General features: G+C 40.8%; 1 protein-coding gene across 7 annotated transcripts in view; it reads right to left on the minus strand.

Annotated features, from left to right (window-relative positions):
• Positions 1 to 22,310, minus strand: part of ttn.1 (titin, tandem duplicate 1) — a 137,078-nt gene that overhangs the window by 26,210 nt on the left and 88,558 nt on the right. For all 7 annotated transcript variants that reach the window (XM_058391679.1, XM_058391678.1, XM_058391677.1 and 4 more), the window contains 10 exons: positions 21,976 to 22,263; positions 21,591 to 21,881; positions 21,194 to 21,481; positions 20,508 to 21,098; positions 20,320 to 20,424; positions 19,987 to 20,184; positions 18,609 to 18,905; positions 17,932 to 18,519; positions 17,545 to 17,847; positions 9 to 17,150 (listed from right to left, as the gene is read on the minus strand). In XM_058391679.1, the coding sequence (XP_058247662.1) occupies positions 9 to 17,150; positions 17,545 to 17,847; positions 17,932 to 18,519; positions 18,609 to 18,905; positions 19,987 to 20,184; positions 20,320 to 20,424; positions 20,508 to 21,098; positions 21,194 to 21,481; positions 21,591 to 21,881; positions 21,976 to 22,263 (20,091 nt within the window). The remainder of the gene's footprint in view (positions 1 to 8; positions 17,151 to 17,544; positions 17,848 to 17,931; positions 18,520 to 18,608; positions 18,906 to 19,986; positions 20,185 to 20,319; positions 20,425 to 20,507; positions 21,099 to 21,193; positions 21,482 to 21,590; positions 21,882 to 21,975; positions 22,264 to 22,310) is intronic.

Raw genomic sequence — 22,310 nt, forward strand, 5'->3', positions numbered from 1 at the left:
AAACTTACCTGTTATTTTAGTTGCATCTTTTGTTTCAGCTGGTACACCCATACCAAATTCATTCTCTCCAATGACTCTGAAGTAATAGATTGCACCCTCTTGCAAGTCCTCTACCTTGTAGACCAGATTGTGGCAGTTATTTGTTACACACACCCAGGCTTTTTTGCTAGCTTCACGTTTTTCGACATGATAGGCTTTCACAGCATCACCCCCGTCATTCTCTGGGGCCTCCCAAGTAACTGTGGTAGAATCTTTTGTCACATCTTTAATCTTCACATTAACAGGTGGTCCTGGGGAATCAAGAACTTTGACAACCATTGTCAAAGTTGCAGTTCCAACACCATTATCCAATGTAACAGTATATTGTCCTGAGTCATTTCTTGTTGCCTTTTCAATAGTTAGTGATGTGTATTTTCCAGTTGTTTCAATAGTACCTCTTGATTTAAGGTCAACACCTTCTTTATTCCATGTGACTGAAGGCACTGGTACTCCTTTAAATGGTGCTTTCATTGTGATTGAATTGCCATGCCTAACAATCAGTGTTTTCCTCATCTCAATGTCAACATCAAACACTGGTTCCTCCTTTCTGTCTGTTGCTACCTGTGGTTCAGAAACTGGAGATTGCTCACTTAGGCCTACTTTGTTTATAGATTTAACTGCAAATACATATTCCACATCAGCTGTAAGACCAGAAACAGTGAACTCTGTGCTCTTTGTCATCTGAGTGGAAACAGCCCATTCCTCATCCTCTGTTTTCTTGTATTCCACTCTGTATCCAAGAATTGGTGTTCCGCCATCTGACAATGGCTTGTTCCAGGTAACTGTAATTGAACTCTTTGTATAATCAAGAACCTTCGGTTTAGATGGTGGGGCTGGCAAAAGTAAAGCATCCTTTGCCACAGCTGGAGCTGATGGCTCACTAGGAGGACTTAAACCTGCTGCATTCTCTGCAAATACTCTAAATTCATATTCACTTCCTTTTCTTAGTTTAGATACTATGGCTCTTTCATCTTTAACAAGCTCCCTGTTGATTCTGACCCATCGCAGACTTGATTTCTCACGTCGTTCAATCACATAACCTCTTATTTCACTGCCTCCATCGGAAGCAGGCTTAGCCCAAGTTATAGTCATCTCCTCACTGGAAACATTTGTTATTTCAACACTTGTTGGTGGTGCTGCAAAGGTGAATGGATCAGTGACTTTGACAAGTTCACTTTCAAGAGGTTCACCAAGTCCAAATTTATTTACAGCCAAAACTCTGAATATGTATTCATTGCCTTTGAGGAGCTTTGTGACCTTGCATGTTCTAGTTTTTACCTCTCCTTGTACAATTGTCCATGCCAAACTGCTAGTTTCCCTTTTCTCTACAACATAATGTGTAATTTCTGCACCACCAGCTTCTTGTGGTGGTCCCCATGACAGTGTGCAGTCCTCTGCTGTGAGCTCAGTTACTGACAAAGGTCCTGCTGCAGGTCCAGGTTTGTCAAGAATCAAACATTGCACTGGCATTGTTACTGTACCAGCAACATTCTGTAATGTTAAGCCATACTTTCCAGAGTCACTCCTTATGCAGTCTTTCACTACAACCATAGTGCTAGTATCTGTTGTAGATATTTGAATTCTTGTTTTGAGCTGAATATCTTTCCCATCCTTTGTCCATGATGCCACTGGTACTGGGCGTCCAGCAATGTCAGCACTGATTTTTAGGGTCTCTCCTGCTTTCACAACAACTGCATCTCTAAATTTGACGTCCATCATAATTCGTGGTGGATCTACATCATCTTTGACTGTGATAGGGCCTGTGTTATCTGATGGCTCACTAAATAGTCCAGCTGAATTCTTTGCAGTGACACGGAAATCATATTGCTGATCTTGAGTAAGACCAGTAACATCAAAGTATGTTTCAGGAACATTGGTAAAGTTACATCTCATCCAGCGGCCATCTGGAATATCCCTACGTTCAATTATGTAACCTGTAACTTTGGCCCCTCCATCATATTCAGGCTTTGTCCAAGAAAGAGAGACAGAAGATCTAGTAATGCTTGTAACCACTGGTTGACCAGGAGGATCACATGGATCTCTAGCAGCTATAGCCTCACTGACTTTGCTGACCTTTCCAATGCCAGCAATGTTTTCAGCATATACCCGGAACTCATAGAACATTCCCTCTTCAAGGCCAGTTACTTTAAATTCAGTATCTTTGATGAGAATCCTGTTTACCTTTGTCCACAGAATACTGCTTCTCTCTTTGCGTTCTAAATGATATCCTAGTATGGTGCTACCTCCATCATTAACTGGTTCATTCCATGTCACAAGCATGAAAGACTTGGTAGCATGAGCCACACGGGGAGTAGCAGGTGGCCCAGGTTGCTTGAATGTATATTCTGCTGTAATTCCAGGAGAGTCAATAGGCTTACTTTTTCCATAGCGGTTCACTGCATATATACGGAATTGATATTCCGAACCATGAGTCAGTCGAGATACCTTGACTGAATTTCTGGCAATGTTTGATGAAACAATCTGCCAGACTGTTGTGTTGGTATCTCTCTTCTCAACAATGTAGTTATTAATGGAGCATCCCCCATCATATTCAGGGGGAGACCATGATAGTGTAATAGAGTCAGCAGTCACAGCATCAATCTTTACTGCAGCTGGTGGGCCTGGCTTGTCAAGAACCACGACATTGACATCTTTGGAAATTGTGCCAGCTGTGTTAGCTAGGGTGATTTCATATTTCCCAACATGCTCAATAGAAGCTTCTTTGATTACAATCTTGCTTGATACCATGGTATTTACTATTGTGAGAGAAGATGTTTGCTTAAGAGGAAGGTCTTCCTTTTTCCAAGAAACCACTGGCTTAGGTCTTCCTCTTACAGGAACTTCAATAGTAAGGTCATCTCCAGCCTTAACACTGAAAGTGTTGAAGAGCAGACTAATTGAAGGCTCTATCTCTATGTCTTTAGCACAAACTGGCACACCAAGTTCTTGGGGTTCACTCTTGCCTTTCTCATTCAGTGCAATTACCCTGAAAGAGTATGTTTCACCAGGAGTAAGGTTAGACACGGTAGCCTCTGGAACTTTCACTGTACAGCATGCAACCCATTTGTCTGTGCCCTTTGACTGCATTTCTACATTGTAACAAATAACTTTACTACCACCATCATGTGCAGGTTTCATCCATGTGAGAGTCACACTGTTCTTGGTAACATCCACAAGAGTGACCTTTCCTGGGGACATAGGGACCTGTGCAACTTTGACTGGATTTTTTGTTTCTGTCATCAGACCAAAGCCATGCTCATTAACAGCACACACTCGGAAGTAGAATATTCCTCCCTCTTGAAGATCTTCTATCTTGAAGAAATTTTGGGTGCAGTTGCTTGTGACAGTTGTGTAAGCTTTCCTTGTAGATTCTCGCTTTTCCACTATGTAATTGGTTATTTTGGCTCCGCCATCAGTAACAGGAGGCTCCCAGTAGAGAGTGACTGAGTCTTTCTTAACTTCTTTGACATCAAAATTCTGTGGTGCACTTGGTGAGTCAAGCACCCTGACATTTACAAATGCTGACTTTGTGCCACTCTTATTTTCAAGAGATAGAACATATTTCCCGCTGTCAAATCTATTGACATTGTCAATTACCAGCATTGTGTATGAACTAGTAGTTTCAACCAGTGCTTTATCAGTTAAAGCCCCCTCTTCTCTCTCCCATTTGACAGATGGCTCGGGTCTACCTCTAATTTTAATGAAGAGACGAAGTGTTCCACCTGCACGAACAGAGACAACTTTTCTAAGATTTGCATCAAGTTCGATCTCTGGTGTCTCAGTTCTTTCAGTAGCAGTCACAGAGGCATGAACATCAGCGGGTTCACCAACTCCTTCTGAATTAAAGGCACACACACGGAAATTATACTCAGCATTTTCTTTCAGGTTTTCCACTGTTAGGCATGTTGCCAGTAAACCACTTGGGGGTGTACATGTGGTCCATTCTTCTGCAGAGACCTCTTTCCTCTCAACAATATAACCTTTGATATATGCTCCACCATCTGTAGCTGGCTTACCCCAAGCCAGCGAGACAGATGAAGATGTATGATCTGTTACTTTAGGATGATGCGGTGGACCAGGAGGAGTTGTTGCATTTATTGCTCTATAGAACAGAGATAAGTCACTTGGTACTCCCACACCAGCAGCATTCTCTGCAGCCACACGGAATTCATAGAAATGCCCCTCTGAAAGACCAGTGACTTTAAAGTGCAAGTCAGAAAGCTTCTGTCTGTTGCACTTGGTCCATCTTACACCATCTTTGTCACGTTTCTCCAGGTGATAACCAATAATTTCAGTTCCACCATCAGTCTCTGGGGCATTCCATGATAGAAGCATTGAATCTTTTGTTATCTCACTTGCTTCTGGTGTTGACGGTGCACTTGGTGTCTTGTATGGATTGCAGGCAATTATTGCTCCAGACTCCAGTGGATCACTAATTCCATATTTATTCACAGCCATAACTCTGAAAATATATTCATCACCTGCCAGGAGCTTTGTCACCTTGTAACAGGTAGTGTGAATATTTGAATCAATCAAAGTCCATGATAACCTGCTCGTTTCTCTCTTCTCAAGAATGTAGTGAGAAATATTAGCACCACCATCCTGAGAAGGCTCAGCCCAAATCAGATCACATCTATCAGACATTATACCAGTTACATTTAGTGGCCCAGTTGGAGGGCCAGGCCTGTCAAGAACCCGCACAGTAATGGGAATTGTTTTTGTGCCACCACTGTTTCTTAATACAAGGTCATAATGGCCACTGTCTAACCGTGTGCAGTCTTTGACAATAATAGAGGCACATTTCTGTGTTGTTTTTGTTTCAATGCGTAGTGTCTTACCCATTTCCTTTCCTTCTTTCAGCCATTGAACATCAGGAATAGGTTTTCCATGAATATCAGCATCAAGAACTAAATTCTCTCCTGCACTGACAACAATGACATCCTGGTATTTAGGATCCATTGAAACACTTGGAGGTTCAATTTCATCTGTCGTGGTTATCGGACCAGTGCTGTCAGATGGCTCACTGAAAATGCCAGCAGCATTTCTTGCTATTACTCTAAATTCATACTGTTGGTCTGCTGTTAAGCCAGTGATTGTGAATTCAGTCTCAATCACATTGGTAAAGTTGACCCTCATCCAATGGCCTTGAGGTAAGTCCCTCTTTTCAACAATGTATCCTGTCACTTTGCTGCCACCATCATATTGAGGTTTTGTCCATTGTATTACCACATGGTTCTTTGAAATAGAAATAGCTTCTGGGGTACCAGGAGGATCACATGGGTCACGAGCAACAAAGCTGTCTGATACCTTGCTTGCTCTGCCAATACCAACAATGTTCTCAGCATATACTCTGAATTCATATCCAATTCCTTCCTCGAGATTACATATCTTAAACATGGTGTCAGTAATGAGAGTTTTGTTCAACTTTGTCCACAAGATACTAGTCCGTTCTTTGCTTTCCAGGTGGTAGCCAATTACTGAGCTTCCACCATCAATGACAGGTTCATTCCACTCAATTATCATTTGATCCTTGTTGGCAGATTTCACATATGGAGTTCCAGGTGGCCCAGGAGGTTTGTATGGATACTGAACCACAATTGCCTTTGACTCCAAAGAGGTACTCTTACCATATCTGTTTTCAGCAATGACTCTAAACTGGTACTCAGAACCAGTTTTCAACTTTGTTATTTTAAGAGATGTCCTGGCTACTGATCCAGCTACAACTTCCCATGTTGTGGAAGTGGTCTCTCGTTTTTCAACAATATAGTGCTTTACCTGGCAGCCTCCTGTGTAAGATGGGGGTTCCCATGAAATTGTTACAAAGCTATTGCTCACTTCATTCACTTTAATAGGACCAGTTGGTGGACCAGGCTTATCAAGGATAATGATTCCAATTTCTTCTGTAATTGTACCAGTACTGTTTGTTGCACTTATTGTATACTTTCCAAAGTCATCTTTACTGGCTTCAGTAATTTGTAGAATGGCTGATGTCGGTGTGTTCGAAGTGCTGATTCTCGATGTCACTTTAAGAGCTTGTCCATCCTTCATCCAAGTGACCTTTGGCTTTGGACGTCCAAATACAGGTATTTCCAGTTTAAGATCATCACCGGATTTGACATTGTATGTACTAAACTGTAATTTTAGGCTGGGTTCAATGGTTAAGTCATTGGCTATGACAGGAGCAGCAAGAAGCTTTGGCTCACCTTTACCTGTCTCATTATAAGCAAGAACTCTGAACAAATATTGTTGACCAGCTGTTAGCCCAGTGACTGTACCTTCACAAGTTTTGACAGATGTTGCTACACTCCACTTTTCTGTTCCCTTTGGTTGCATTTCAATCAAGTAGCCTACAATCCTGCTTCCACCATCATGCTCTGGTTTCTCCCAGGTAAGAGATGCACTGACTTTGGTAACATCAGTCAACATGATCTTTCCTACTGATAGAGGTACTTCAGAAGCCTTTGATGCAGTCTTTGTTTCAACTGGTAGACCAATTCCATATTCATTTTCAGCCATAATTCTAAAGTAGTATAGGGCCCCCTCTGCAAGATTTTCCACCTTAAATCTTGTCTTGCTACACTTTGTTGTGACATTAGCGTATGCTTTTCTTGTAGATTCACGCTTATCTACAACATAGTTTTTGATTTTCGCACCTCCATCAATAAGCGGTGGATCCCAAACAAGTGTCATGGAGTCTTTCTTAATATCTTTTACCAGCAGGTTAAGTGGAGCTGCTGGTGTATCTAATACTTTTACTGACACAAACTCACATGCTGTGCCACTGCTGTTCTTAAGGGACACAGTATATTTTCCAGAATCTTTTCTGTCGCATGAGTCAATTGAAAGCTGTGTGAAATTAAATCCCTTCTCAATTATGGCTTTCTCTGTCAAATCCCCTTCATCTTTAGTCCATTTAATCTCTGGTGTTGGTCTTCCCTTGAAAGGCACATTGATTCTAAATGATCCCCCTGCTCGAACAATTATACCTTTCCTCAACTCTGAATCAAGATGAATTTCAGGAACTTCAAGCCTGTCCTCTGTTTTCACAGGCTCAGGAATAACTGCAGGCTCACCCACACCTAATTTATTGATAGCACATACCTGAATCTTATACTCCTGTTGTTCTGTTAGTTTGGTTATTTCAAATTTACTAACACGCAGTCCAGTTGGTGGAGTACACATAGTCCATTCATCATCCTCAGCTTTGCATATCTCAACGATGTATCCTTGAATGGCACTTCCACCATCATTAAGAGGCTTTCCCCATGCTACTGAAATGGAGCTCTTTGTGGTGTCAATTACATGTGCATGTGTGGGAGGGCCAGGTTTATATTTAGGATCACAAGCTTTGTAGTATGATGTAGGTAAGCTGGGTTCACTAATTCCAGCTGCATTTTCAGCTGACACTCTGAACTCATACTCATGATCCTCTATGAGGCCTTGCACTCTGAAACATACATCAGTGACTTTCTGTCTATTGCATCGGGTCCACTTAATTCCAGAACGATCTTTCTTTTCAATGATATAGCCAACAATTTCACTTCCTCCATCATTCTCTGGTGCACTCCAGCACACAGTCATAGAATCTCTGGCAATGTTAGTGACCTCCAGAATCTGTGGTGATCCTGGGGCTACAAATGGATTCTTTAGGATTACAGATGAAGAATTAATTGGCTCACTAACACCATGGTTGTTGACAGCCATGACACGGAAGATATATTCATTGCCTTCAAGAAGGTTTGTCACTTTGAATATTGTGGCTTTACAATCACTAGAGACAATGGTCCAAGCAAGACGGCTTGTTTCACGTCTTTCAATAATATAATGAGTAATAGGGCTTCCTCCATCATGTTGTGGGGGATGCCATGACAGTGTACATTTATCGCTTGATACGCCTGTGACATGAAGAGGTCCTTCTGGTGGACTGGGTTTGTCCAGTACTTTTACTTGGAATGAAACAGTTTGTGACCCAGCGACATTGGTGAGATGTAGAGTATAGTGTCCACTATCATGTCTAAGTGCATCCTTTAAGACAATCATAGCCCTGGTGTCAGTGTTTTTGATCTCACATTTCATTGTGTTTTCAAGTTTCTTTTCACCTAGGAACCACTGCATTGTAGGTATTGGTTTGCCATGGACATCTGCATCAAGTTTAAATGTATCCCCAGCATTCACAATAATGGTCTGAGTATATTCAGGATCAATTGAAAACTTTGGCGGCTCTACTTCATCCAGTGCAGCAATAGGTCCACTGTTCAAAGATGGTTTGCTAATGGTGCCAACAGCATTTTTTGCAATTATTCTAAAGTCATATTTAGCTCCCTCTGTAAGCCCACTAATGGTAAATTGTGTTTCAATGACATTTGTAAAACTGGCTTTCACCCAACGTCCTTCTGGCAGATCACGCTTCTCAACAGTATAACCAGTTATTACACTTCCTCCGTCATATTCTGGTTTTGTCCATAGTATTGTAATTGAATTCTTGCTAACATGAATAGCTTCTGGTGTGCCAGGGGGATCGCATGGATCACGGGCCACATAACCCTCTGAGATTTTGCTGCATCGACCAATGCCAACAATATTTTCAGCATAGACCCTGAATTCATATTCAGTTCCCTCTTCCAAAGGACTGGTTTTGAATTTTGTTTCTTGAATCAAGCTCTTGTTTATCTTTGTCCAAAGACTACTGTTCCTCTCTTTTCTTTCAAGGTGATATCCAATAATGCTGCTGCCTCCATCTATAACAGGTTCATGCCACTCAACAACCATGTGATCTCTTGACAGAGATGACACAAATGGAGTACCAGGTGGGCCTGGTTCTCTATATGGATACTGAGCAACAACAGCTGGAGAATCTAAAGCATAGCTTTTGCCATATCTGTTTTGAGCAATAATCCTGAACTGATACTCCACCCCAGTTTTTAGTCTGGAGACTTTCAGTGTTGTTCTTGCAACAGAAGCTGCAACATTCTCCCATGTAGTAGTAGTTGTGTCTCTCTTTTGTACAATGTAGTTTGAAATTGGACAACCTCCAGTGTACTTTGGTGGTTCCCATGACAGTGTAACACTTGATACTGTGACCTCAAGAAATCTTACAGGGCCAGTTGGTGGTCCTGGTTTGTCAAGAGTGATTATTTCAACTGTTGCATCTTTTTGTCCAAGAATATTTGAGACATTGATTCCATACATGCCACCATCCTCTTTGGCAGCTTCTTTGATGCTAAGAATTGTACTATGTGGTGTATTTGAAATGTTCACTCTTGTTGTGAATTTAAGAGATGCACCATCCTTTATCCATGTCACCTTTGGTTTAGGGCGTCCAGAAATTGGAATTTCAACTTGCAGGTCTTTACCCACAAGAACACTGTAATTGTTAAATGCCGGCCTAACATCTGGTTCAATAACCAGATCTTTTGCTTGTACTGGGACTGCCAGGGTTCTTGGGTCACTCTTTCCTTTTTCATTAATAGCAATTACTCTGAAAGTGTACTCCTCGCCTTGGTTCAAGTTATTAATAACAGCTTCTAATGTTTTTACATTTGCACAACCAGACCATTTTTCACTTCCCTTCACTTGCATTTCAACAAGGTATTGAAGAATTCTACTGCCACCATCATGTAGTGGTTTTTCCCAAGCAAGAGAGACACTTTTTTTTGTAATGTCTACAACACTTAATTTTCCAGGGCATTGTGGCACTTCTGATACTTTCAAAGGATCAGTAATATCTGCAGGCATTCCAATACCATGTTCATTCTCTGCAAGGACTCTGAAATAGTAACAGCAGCCCTCTTGAAGTGGCTCAATTTTCCATGATAATTTATGGCAGTTTGTTACAACAGCAGAGAAGGTTTTCCTTGTAGTTTCACGCTTTTCAACAATATAATTTTTTATCTTTGCACCTCCATCCAAGGCGGGAGGTTCCCATGAAAGAGTGACAGACTCTCTTGTAATTTCCTGAACTTTAAGGTTAACTGGAGCACTAGGAGTATCAAGAACTTTCACGATGATGGTTGCAGACTTTACACCAGATGAGTTTTCTGCAATCACTGTGTACTTTCCACTGTCCTGTCTATTTATTTTATCAATCACAAGAGAAGTGTGACAACTTGTGACTTCAATTTGTGCTGTCTCTTTAATGGGGCTGTCATCCTTTTCCCATTTAATTTGTGGTACAGGACGTCCTCTAATTGGAACAAAAACTCTGAGAGATCCCCCAGCTTTAATACTGACAAGCTTTCTAAACTCAGGATCAATATCAAGATCAGGCTCCTCTGTCTTATCTTCTGGTTCAATGTGGCCAGCAACATCTGCATGTTCACCAACACCAACCTTGTTAACTGCACATACTCTGAACCTGTACTTCTGTTTTTCTTTTAGATTTTCTACTGTAAAACATGTTAACTTAACACCAGTTGCTGGGGTGCACATAGTCCATTCTTCAGCCACACCTTCTGTAACTTCAACTTCCTGAGCAGGTTTTACCTCACATGACTCAACAATATATCCCTGGATTTCACATCCACCATCATAAATAGGTTTCCCCCATGCAAGTGACACGGATGATTTGGTTGTGTCTATCACCTTAGGATTGTGTGGAGCACCTGGCTTGAACACAGGATCCAGAGCTTTATAGAATACTGTTGCTGAACTAGGCTCACCAACCCCAACAGTATTTTCAGCTGCAACTCTAAATTCATAGAGGTGGGCCTCAAGAAGCCCAGTGACTTTGTAGGTTAGGTCTGTGACTATTTTCCTGTTGCATCTGATCCATCTAACACCCTCCTTGTCATGCTTTTCAATTATATATCCAATGACAGGAGTGCCACCATCACTTGATGGTGCCTCCCAACTTAATACCATTGAGTCTTTCTTTATATCAGAGACCTCTATTCCCTTTGGAGCATCAGGTAGCATAAATGGATCCTTAATAAGGACTGGATCAGACTGAAGTGCTTCACCAACACCAAACCTATTTACTGCCAAAACCCTAAAAATATATTCATCGCCTTCAAGGAGTTTTGTAACTTTCAAAGTTTCAGCTTGAACTTTGGATTCAACAAGAGTCCAGATGAGTCTGCTTGTCTCTCTTCTCTCAACAATGTAATGAGTGATTGTGCTTCCACCATCCTGTTTTGGGGGTTTCCATGCAAGACAGCACTGTTCACTGGTAACCCCTGTAATGGATATGGGACCCTCTGGTGCCCCAGGTTTATCTAGAACGTTGATATTGACATGCACAGCTCTCTCACCCCCTGGATTCCGTAGCAGCAGAGTGTACTGGCCACCATCAGCAAGTTTGGCCTCTTTTACAGACAAGCATGCATAGCTGGTGGTGTTTTTAATTTCACGATGTATTGTGTTTCCAAGTTCTTGATCTCCCTTCATCCAATGAATTGTTGGTATTGGCTTTCCATGTACATCTGCATCAATCTTAAATGATTCTCCTGCATTTACAATAACTGCCTGTGTGTAATGTGGGTCCAGGCTGATGCGAGGGGGTTCAATCTCATCCTTCGCAGTAATGGGCCCTGTGCTATATGAAGGATCACTGAAAACTCCTGCTGCATTTCTTGCAATAACTCGAAACTCATATTTCTGGTCTTCTGTGAGACCTGTAGCAGTATACTCTGTTTCAATAACATTGGTAAAGTTTGCTTTCAGCCAGCGTCCTTCAGGTAATTCTTTCTTTTCAACAATATACCCTGTGACCTTGCTTCCACCATCATACTCGGGTTTAGTCCAATTAACAGTGATGGAGTTCTTTGTAATTTTAACTGCTTCAGGTGTACCAGGAGGATCACAAGGATCTCGAGCAACATGTCCCTCTGATATTTTGCTTGCCTTTCCAATACCAACAATATTCTCAGCATAGACCCTAAATTCATATTCAAGGCCTTCCTCAAGGCCTGTGGTCTTGTATGTTGTGTCCTGGATTATAGTCTTATTAAGCTTGACCCAGAGAATGCTGTTTCTCTCTTTACGTTCAAGATGGTAACCTAAAATTCTGCATCCTCCATCAATAACAGGCTCATTCCACACCACAACCATACTATCTTTGGTTGAAGAATGAATGAAGGGTGTTCCAGGTGGTCCTGGAAGCTTATATGGATACTGTGCAATAACACACTCTGAGACAAGCAGAGGGCTTTTGCCATATCTGTTCTCAGCAGTGATTCTAAATTGATATTCAGTTCCTGTTTTTAGTCTTCCAGCTTTAATCTTGGTTCTGGCTAGATTTGATGCTACAACGACCCAGTTTGTTGTGGAAGTGTCTCTTTTCTCCACCAGATAGTTCTTAATGGTGCAGCCTCCATCATACTCTGGTGGTTTCCATGAAATAGTGACACTGTCAGCTGTTACTGCTTCAAATTTCACTGGGCCAACTGGTGGGCCCGGTTTATCAAGAACAACCACTCCTATAGTCACTGATGTCTCACCAGCTGTGTTTGAAAGTTTGATGCTGTACTGGCCAACATCATCTCTACATGCCTCTTTGATTACAAGATTCAATTGGTTGTCTGTGGAAGAGAAGCTAACCCTGCTTGTTCGTTTTAGTGGTGTAGCATCCTTCACCCAAGAGACTGCAGCTTTGGGACGAGCAATATATGGAATATCTATTGTCAAATCCTCTCCAGCAAGAACACTGAATGTTGAAAATAACATTTTGGCAGATGGGGCAATTAAAAGGTCTTTGGCAATCACTGGAACACCAAGTTGGCGAGGATCACTGGTGCCTTTTTCATTTCTGGCTGAAACACGGAACATGTACTCTTCACCAGGTGTAAGCCCTGAAACAACTGCCTCTGGTACCTTAACAATCATGGCCTGTGTCCATTTCTCACTGGCTTTACTCTGCATCTCTACAACATATGCAACCACTCTACTTCCTCCATCATGTTCAGGCTTCTCCCATGACAGTGTGACACTTGTCTTTGTTACATCTTGAAGTGTAATTTTTCCTGGTGGAAGCGGTTTTTCTGATACTTTGACTGATTCACTGGTTTCAATAGGGAGACCAATACCATACTCATTCTCTGCCAGTACTCTGAAGTAGTAATTGCACCCTTCTTGAAGCTGATCAACAGTCCATGTTGTTTTATGACAATTAGCATTAACTGTAGCATAGGCCTTTCTTGTTGCTTCACGCTTTTCAACAATGTAGTTCTTTATCTTTTTCCCTCCATCATTCAGTGGAGGATCCCATACAAGTGAGACAGATTCTTTGGTAACTTTGCTGATTTGGAGGTTTTGTGGTGCACCTGGTGTATCTAGAACTCTAACAGTCACAGAAACTGATTTACTTCCAGAGCTGTTCTCCACAGTCAAAATATATTTACCACTGTCACATCTATTCACATTTTCAATGATTAAGGATGTGAAAGATGATGTACTCTCAATTGTAGCTCTATCCAAAGGTTCATCATTCTCTCTTGACCATTTGGCCTCTGGAGTTGGCCTTCCTCTAATTGGCACAAAGAGCCTTAAAGTGTTACCTGCTCTAATGTTCACAACCTTACGGAGGTCAGCATCAAGGTCAATTTCTGGTGGTACGAGTCTTTCTTCAGCTTTTGGGGAACCAGGAACAGATGCTGCTTCTCCAACACCCTCACTGTTAACAGCTGAGATATTTATTTTGTATTCCTGATTCTCCTTAAGATTTGTTATAGTAAATGATGTTGCTTTTTGTCCTCCTTTAGGAGAAACAATTGTCCATTCCTCCTCTTCAGTTCCAGGTAAACAGGTCTCAATGATGTATCCAGTGACTTCAGAACCACCATCATACCCTGGTTTATTCCATGCAAGTGTTATGGATGAACTTGTTGTGTCCAAGACCCTTGGGTTACCAGGTGGACCTGGTTTGAACAGTGCATCTGTGGCCTTTGTGTAGGGACTTGAGGGACTTGGTGCACTAAGTCCAGCTACATTCTCTGCAAAAACTCTGAATTCATATTCATGTCCTGGAACAAGTCCAGTTACCTTGAAATGTAAGTCAGTTACTTTCTTCTTGTTGCATTTCACCCAGCGTAAACCAATTCTGTCTCTTCTCTCAATGGCATAGTTAGTGATTTCACTTCCACCATTATTTGCTGGAGCTCTCCAGCAAATCACCATTGAATCCTTTGTGACAGCTGTAATCTCAGGCATTTGTGGAGGATCAGGTGGAACATAAGGGTTGTCTACAATTGTTGGGTCAGACTCAAGAGCTTCCCCAACTCCATACTTATTAACAGCCATGACTCTGAAAATATATTCATTTCCTTTGAGCAATTTTGTTACCTGGTACTGTGTAACTTGCAATTCTGTTGCCACATTTGTCCAAGCAAGTCTGCTTGACTCACGTTTTTCAATTACATAGTGTTCAATGTTTGCCCCACCATCATCTTCAGGTGGAGCCCATTTAAGCACACATTTTTCTGCTGTTATATCTGAAACCATAAGAGGTCCTCTAGGTGGTCCTGGTCTATCAAGGACTTTAACATTGAATGTGTGTTTAGCAAATCCACCCACATTAGTAGCTGTCAGAACAAACTGACCTCCATCTTTTCGAAGGGAGTCCTTGTTAACCAAAGAAGCAGTGAGGTCTGTCATTTTTATCTGTAGTTTAGATGTGTTTTCAATGTCCTTTCCATCTTTCGTCCAAACCATAGATGGCAGTGGCTGGCCTGTAACATCAGCATCAAGTTTGAAAGCTTCTCCTGCCCTAACAAGCACAACATCCTTAAATTTGGCATCAACCATAATTTTTGGTTCTTCAAAGTCATCTTTACAAATTATTGGATCTGATACATCTGATGGGTTGCTAACAGCACCAGCTGAGTTTCTTGCAAGTACACGGAATTCATAGGATGCATCTTTGGTTAAACCACTAACAGTAAAGGTGGTTTCAATAATGTTTGTGAAGTTGGCCCTTATCCAGCGCCCAGCTGGTAGATCTCTTTTTTCCACAATGTAACCCGTAATCTTGAACCCACCATCATATTCTGGCTTTGTCCACTGAATTGTGATTGCATTTTTAGACACACAGATCGGTAAAGGCTGACCAGGTGGATCCACTGGATCAAGAGCAAGCATGGGCTCAGATGCTTTGCTTGGTTTCCCAATTCCTGCTACATTTTCAGCCATCACACGGAACTCATATGCAGTGCCAGACTCCAGACCAGTTGTTTTGAAAAGGTTTCCCACTACAAGAGATTTGCTAATTCTGTGCCAGACAATGCTGTTCCTCTCCTTTCTTTCAAGATGATATCCAATAACTTCACTTCCCCCATCATTAACTGGCTCATTCCAGCCAACTGTCATTGTGTCCTTTGTAAATTCGACAACCTTGGGAGTGCCTGGTGGCCCAGGCAACTTAAATGGATAAGCTGCAACTACAGCCTCTGAGGTAATTGGTGGTCCTTCACCATATCTATTTTTGGCTTTTACACGAAATTGGTATTCCACCCCTGTTGTTAGATGAAGTGCTTTAAATGTTGTTCGAATGACCATTGAAGAGAGTTCGGTCCAATTCTGACTGGTGGTTTCTCTTATTTCAATAATATAGTTATTAATTGGTACACCTCCATCATTTTCAGGTAGATCCCATGAGAACTCAATGGAATCACGTGATATTTTGTCTAATTTTATTGGTCCCTTAGGTGGTCCAGGGACATCGTGCACTTTGATTATGATGTTCTCAGTAACTGAACCAACTATATTTTTCCCTGTAATTGAATACACTCCAGTGTCACTTCTCAAACATTCATTTATAGTCAAGATGGTAGAGGTAGAGGTATTTTCCACCATTGTCCTTTGCATTAACTTGAGAGCTTGATGGTCTTTCTGCCAGGTTACTGTAGGTTTAGGACGCCCAATTACAGGTATCTCAACCTTTATGTCATCTCCAGCCTTTGCTATGACTGTCTTCTTGCAGATACCCCGCAAGTCAAATTCTGGTTCTGTGCTTTGTTCTTTTATAATGACATGTTTGCTTTCTCGAGGATGGCTTCTGCCTGACAAGTTAACTGCCATGACATGGAATACATACTCCTCATTTTCATTTAAATTCTTTACAGTAAAGTCTAAAGCCTTTACAGTTGTCACATGAGCCCATTGGTCTGTTCCTTTTTTCTGAGCTTCAATAACATACCCAGTTATTCTGCTTCCACCATCATGTTTTGGTTTGGTCCATGCGAGACTAGCTGAGTTTTTGGTAACGTCAGTAATTGTGACCATTTCTGGGGGACTTGGTGCTTGAGATGCTCTGATGGGATCTAGGGTTTCTACTGCTTCACCAATTCCAAATTCATTTTCTGCAGATACTCTGAAATAATATTCTGACCCCTCTGACAAATTTGGAACTCTTAAAGAACACATGGCACATTTTGTTACTACAGTAGCATAAGCTTTGCGAGTAGCTTCTCTCTTTTCAATTATGTAATTAGTAATCTTTGCACCACCATCAATAAGAGGTGGTTCCCACTGAAGTGTAATGCTTTCCTTGTCAATGGCTTTTGGTTTAAGATTAATAGGAGGCCCTGGAGAGTCCAAAACTTTAACATTCACAAAGGCAGTCTTCTTTCCTGCAGCATTCTCTAATGTTAAGTCATATTTTCCAGCATCATGTCTGTTGCAATCAGGAATGACTAAAAGAGTGTAAGACTCTGTATTGTCAATGTTGGCAAGGGTTTTTAGTGCAGTCTCCTCCTTTGTCCAAGTAACAGATGGAGTTGGACGGCCTTTAATTGGAACAAATATGCGAATAGAGCATCCAGCTTTGACAACTAGTGTTCTTCTTAATTCAACATCAAGTTCCAGGTCTGGGATTACTTTACGTTCGATAATTTCAGTAACATCTACTGTTTGTGCTGGATCACCAACTCCCATTGCATTCATGGCACTGATTCTAAAATGATACTTTGCTCCAGTCTCCAGGTTTGGAACAACAAATTCTGTGATCATTAAAGGTGTAGTTGTATCTTTCACCCATGTTTCTTCTCCATCCTTTTTGTGCTCAACAGTATATCCTGTAACAGGCATGCCACCATCATTTAAAGGTTTACCCCAGTGCAGTTCAGCTGTGGTTTTTGTCGTATCTGTGACTCTTGGGTTGACTGGGGGTCCGGGTACATCTAAATAAAAGAAAATATGTTAGGATAATAAACTGCAAATATAGATCTTTCAATGTAGATACAATGAAGATGACTTTTTCAGTGGTTAAGCAACAGCATAGTCATTCTTATTTTCTACATCAAAGTAATGTGTAAAAGGTCTACTAGAAAAAAAGTATAGATAATTTTTGTATTGTATGGTAAACTATCGATGTCATGCTAATGCCGTTTACATGTTTTCAGAGCAAACTGACATAAAACCTGACCTCCTCACTATTTTCATAGTATCATTATTAATTTTTAATTTCAAGGCAAAATATAATCAGGTGCATTATATACTCTCAGTTTGTATTGTTATTGGTCTATATGGAATTAGAAAAAGAGTCATAACTGACGTTTTACAGATTTTACTTACTTGCCATGACCTTTGTTCTAACAGGTTGTGACGGCTCACTGGGTTCCCCAAAGCCAGCCTTGTTCTCAGCTGTTACTCTGAATTGATACTCTTCTCCTTCTGTGAGGCCTTGCACCTCAAACTGAAGGTCAGGTACAGTCTTCTTTGATGCTCTTGACCACCTTACACCCTTTCTTTCTTTTTTCTCAACCATATAGCCTGTGATATCACTGCCTCCATCATCAGCTGGTCTCTTCCATGTAAGTGTAACAGTCCTGCCTCCAATATTTTCCACCTCTGGTCTTGCTGGAGGGCCTGGGGGACCTGTAAGGAATAGAGTTTTTGTTTAGACTAATTATGCAAAAAGGCAATGTACACTATTCATCGTTAGCTTATGGTGCTGCTTACCATAATTATCCACCATCTTCACAGGCTCTGAATGTGAAAAATCACCAGATCCACTATGGTTGACAGCTGATACACGGAATATGTACTCATTCCCTTGGATTAGTTTATTTGCAACAAAATGACAGTCAATAACCTTTTCTGCAAGAATTGTCCAAAGAAGACGGCTTGTTTCCCTCTTTTCTAGAATGTAATACTTAATTGCAGATCCACCATCTTCACTAGGTGGTGCCCAGGTCAAAGTAACTTTTTCAGATGATATGCCACTTGTTTCAATTGGTCCTGGGGGCCCAGGGACATCTAACACCTTTACTTTGACATTTTCTTCTTTAACACCAAATGGATTGCTTGCTGTAATGGTATACTCTCCTGAATCCTTTCTGCTTGCATATTTGATAGACAGAGTAGAGGATGTAGGAGTAGTCTCAATCTGGCATATATCTGATGGCTTGAAATACTTTCCTCCTTTTGACCAGACTGAACTTGGTGCAGGTTTTCCCAAAATACTTGTTGCTGTAATGAATATTGTGTCTCCAGCTCTGACTGTAAGCCCTTCCTTTACTGTGGGGTCAATAATAATTGCTGGGGCCGCTGTGGGATAATGAAAGAAAAGTGTTTTAAGCATGTACTTTATTAAAATGCATAAACGTGTTAGTCAAGCAACAAAGTAAAAATATTACCATATTCATCCATGCATACAAGAGTATCAGTTTGTTCAGATGGTGGACTTATTGCCCCAGCTGAATTCTTGGCTCTGATTCTGAATTCAAACTTGCAACCCTCCTGCAAGTTAGCCACAGTATATGCACATTCCACAACATTTACAGTGTTGGCTTTCACCCAGCACTTCGCAGGAAGATCACGTCTCTCAACAATGTAACCCGTAAGTCTGTGTCCTCCATCATACTGAGGTTCAGTCCATTGAAGTGTAACTGTACTTTTTGTGATGCTGATTACATCAGGTTTACCAGGCGGATCTAAAACAGGCCAAACAGATTGCAAATAAAATAGTATATTGTGAAATTGAATAGGGTAGGTATTAGGGATGCCACAATACTCAATATAATATTGAACCGTTCGGTACGACCTCCACGGTTCAATACGCATGTGAACCATGGTTTTTTCTTTAAACAATAATAACCATGCATTTTTTTTGGTATTTTTTTTTCTTCATGCACTCTATTACTCTCTGTACCTCCTGTGTGTGTTTGCCTGCACGGTATGTCTACGTGCTGAGACAGACACGCCTCCCCACGAGTAAATATCCAATCAGTGAGCGCTAAAGTTAGGGGCAGTGACCATGCTTGTGATGCTGGTGTAAGATTTCACTCTAACCCTGGAGGGCGGTGAAGTGAGACAGAAACACGAGGAAGCAGCACCGTGATTCAAATCTGTGGTGTGGGAACATTTGTTGTTGACCATAATGCCGATGAAACAAAAACGGTAAACAAAAAATGATTGTGTTTAAGCAGTGTTACACACGAGCTAGATACTGACATGGAAATACTTCCAACATGACCACACATCTACAGCTCCCTCACCCCACAATATCACTGTGTGGAAGTGGGAGCCTTTTTTCCTTACGTCTACGAAAAAACGCGCAAAAAATTGAAAACGCTTTGGTTAAAGCAAAAAGTCTTGCTCTAATAACAGATAGTTGGAGCTCGGGGGTAACAGAGCGTTATCTCACAGTGACTGGTCATTACAGAGCGGATTGGAAATAAAGAGCACCGTCCTCCAAACACATCTCCTGTAATAAAGTCATATAAGCGCTAATTTCTATATCTCACTATTTTCAGTACACTTTCATTGTGTTAGTTGATTTTTGCATTTAAGTTAAATAAAGAGAATTGCAGCTAAAACCAGTTTTTTTCTTCTTAACATACTTACAGTTCCTGTCACCTAAACAAAGAATAATGGAAAAAAAACTTTAATTTGCCAAGCCATCCGAACCGAACCGAAAACCGTGGGTAAAAACCGCGGTACGTATTGAACCGTGGTTTAACTGTATTGTTGCATCCCTAGTAGGTATTGCAATTAATAGTAGGTCTTACATACCAATAGGATCCAAGGCAACCATTGGCTCAGTCGGAGGACTTGGCTTGCCAACGCCAGCCAAATTTATAGCCATTACTCTAAACTCATATTCCAGGCCCTCAGTTAAACCTTTTACTTTGAAGTCTTTCATTTTTAAAGGTGCTGGGTTAGCTCTTTTCCATAACATGCTGTTTCTTTCCTTGAATTCCACATGATATCCTGAAAACACATATATCTTCTGTAATTATGAGTAAACAAATACAGAATACATAATACATACAACATTAAATACAAAATTTAATGTTGAATATTTTGGAAATTTTCGAAAATTTGAAGTCATAAACGTTTTATCACCCGTAATTGGTGAACCGCCTGTTTTTCGTGGATCAGACCAAGCCAAGGTTGCTGAGTCATGACGCATGCTCAAGATCTGTGGTGCAGGTGGAGCATCAGGAACATCTGATGGAAATATATAAATGTTTAGCTGACTTTATTGTAATATGCATTTGTGATTATTGAGAAAAATTCTAATGTAAACTTACTAAATGGATGCTTGGCAACCATAGGTTCAGATTTAAGACCCTCTCCAACTCCATATTTGTTTTCTGCAGAAACTCTGAAGATATATTCTGTTCCTTCATGGAGACCAGACACTCTATAACTGTTTGTGTCCACTGCTGAGGAAACAGTTACCCACATATTGGTAATGGAATCACGTTTCTCTAGAATGTAGTTGGTGACTTCTGATCCTCCATCTTCTTTAGGAACACCCCATTTTAAAGTAGCTCCATCAGCTGTTACTTCCTTAAACTTGATAGGTCCTGTACAAATTCCTGGTTTGCCAACGACTCTTACAAATATAGAGGATTCTTTTGATCCAGCACTATTACGAAGAGTAATGGTATATTTTCCACCATCATTTCTCTGGCAGTCACGAATCAAGAGAGTTGTATTAACAGCAGTCGATTCCACACACACTCTTCCAGTGTCAGTCAAATTTTCATCTTCACCCTTCTTCCATGAGACTGTTGGGACAGGTTTACCAATGATGGGAATCTTGACTCGAACAGTGCTTCCTTCTTTTGCAATGTAGTTCAAGTTTGGCAAATCCCTTAAATCACAGCTGGGAGAAACTACACAAACAAAATCGAAGAAGTTAGAGACAGTATACATATGGTAAGTAAGTTAAAATTCTATTATATACTATCAATACATTATAAAATCTCACCAATAACATCCTTTGCCACAATGGAGAGCTCCTTCACTGGGCCATCGCCTGCATCGTTGGTTGCCCTTACTCTATATTTGTATTCCCTTCCTTCAACAAGATCTTTAGCACTATATTGCATGTTCCTGGATCTTAGAAGTTCCTTCCATTTGTCTTCACCATTAAGAACTTCAAGCACATATGCAATTATGCGACTACCACCATCACTAACTGGTTTCTTCCAAGAAAGTGTGCATGAATCTCTAGTTACTAGCAAGGCCTTGAAGTCCAAGACTGGTCCAGGTTGTTCTGAAAAAAATAATTCACTGGATGTTATTGTGGTACATCGTAATGACAGTATAATTTAGATACTTATATTAAAACATTTACAAACAATTTTAAAAAGTGGTTTAGTTACCAGAGGCTCTGGCAGCATCTGCTGTTTCACCAGGTTCACCAGTGCCGTACTTATTCTGAGCCTTTACTCTAAGGTAGTAGGATCTACCAGGCTCCAGGTCTTCAATCTTGAAAGATGTTTTATTACAGCTGGCTGAAACTGTGGACCATGCTTTTCTCTCTGCATCACGTTTTTCTACTATGTAACCTGTAATTTCACTTCCACCATCAATTAGTGGTTCATCCCACATGATAGATGCACTGTCCTTTGATGTCTCTTTCACCATCAGGTTTAGTGGTGGGCCTGGGGTATCTGTTAGGTGGTAAAAAAAATTGCAGTGAGATATTTTAATGTTTTTTCTTTAAAAAATTCATAATAAATATTTTAGTGACATTTGTGAACTTACCAAGAACCTTAACGACAACTGTGTACATCTTCATGCCACTGACACTATCAAGGTTGAGAATATATTTTCCTGCATCATTTCTATTAACTTTTTCAACATAAACCATTGTTTCAGTGTCTGAGACTTTAATGACAATTCCCTGTCTGTCCTTTATGTTTGTATTCATCTTGGCCCATGTGACCTTTGGAGTAGGTCGGCCTTTAATTTTGGCATGAAGTTTCATTCGAGCACCAGCCTGAAGCACCAATGTATCCTTCAACTCTGCATCAAGTTCAGCCTCGGGTGCAACTGAAATTAAATGAAAATCATCTTTTAAGTTATAGTATGGACCAGGT

This window comes from Hemibagrus wyckioides, linkage group LG06 (assembly GCF_019097595.1).
Source record: "Hemibagrus wyckioides isolate EC202008001 linkage group LG06, SWU_Hwy_1.0, whole genome shotgun sequence".
NCBI lineage: Eukaryota > Metazoa > Chordata > Actinopteri > Siluriformes > Bagridae > Hemibagrus > Hemibagrus wyckioides.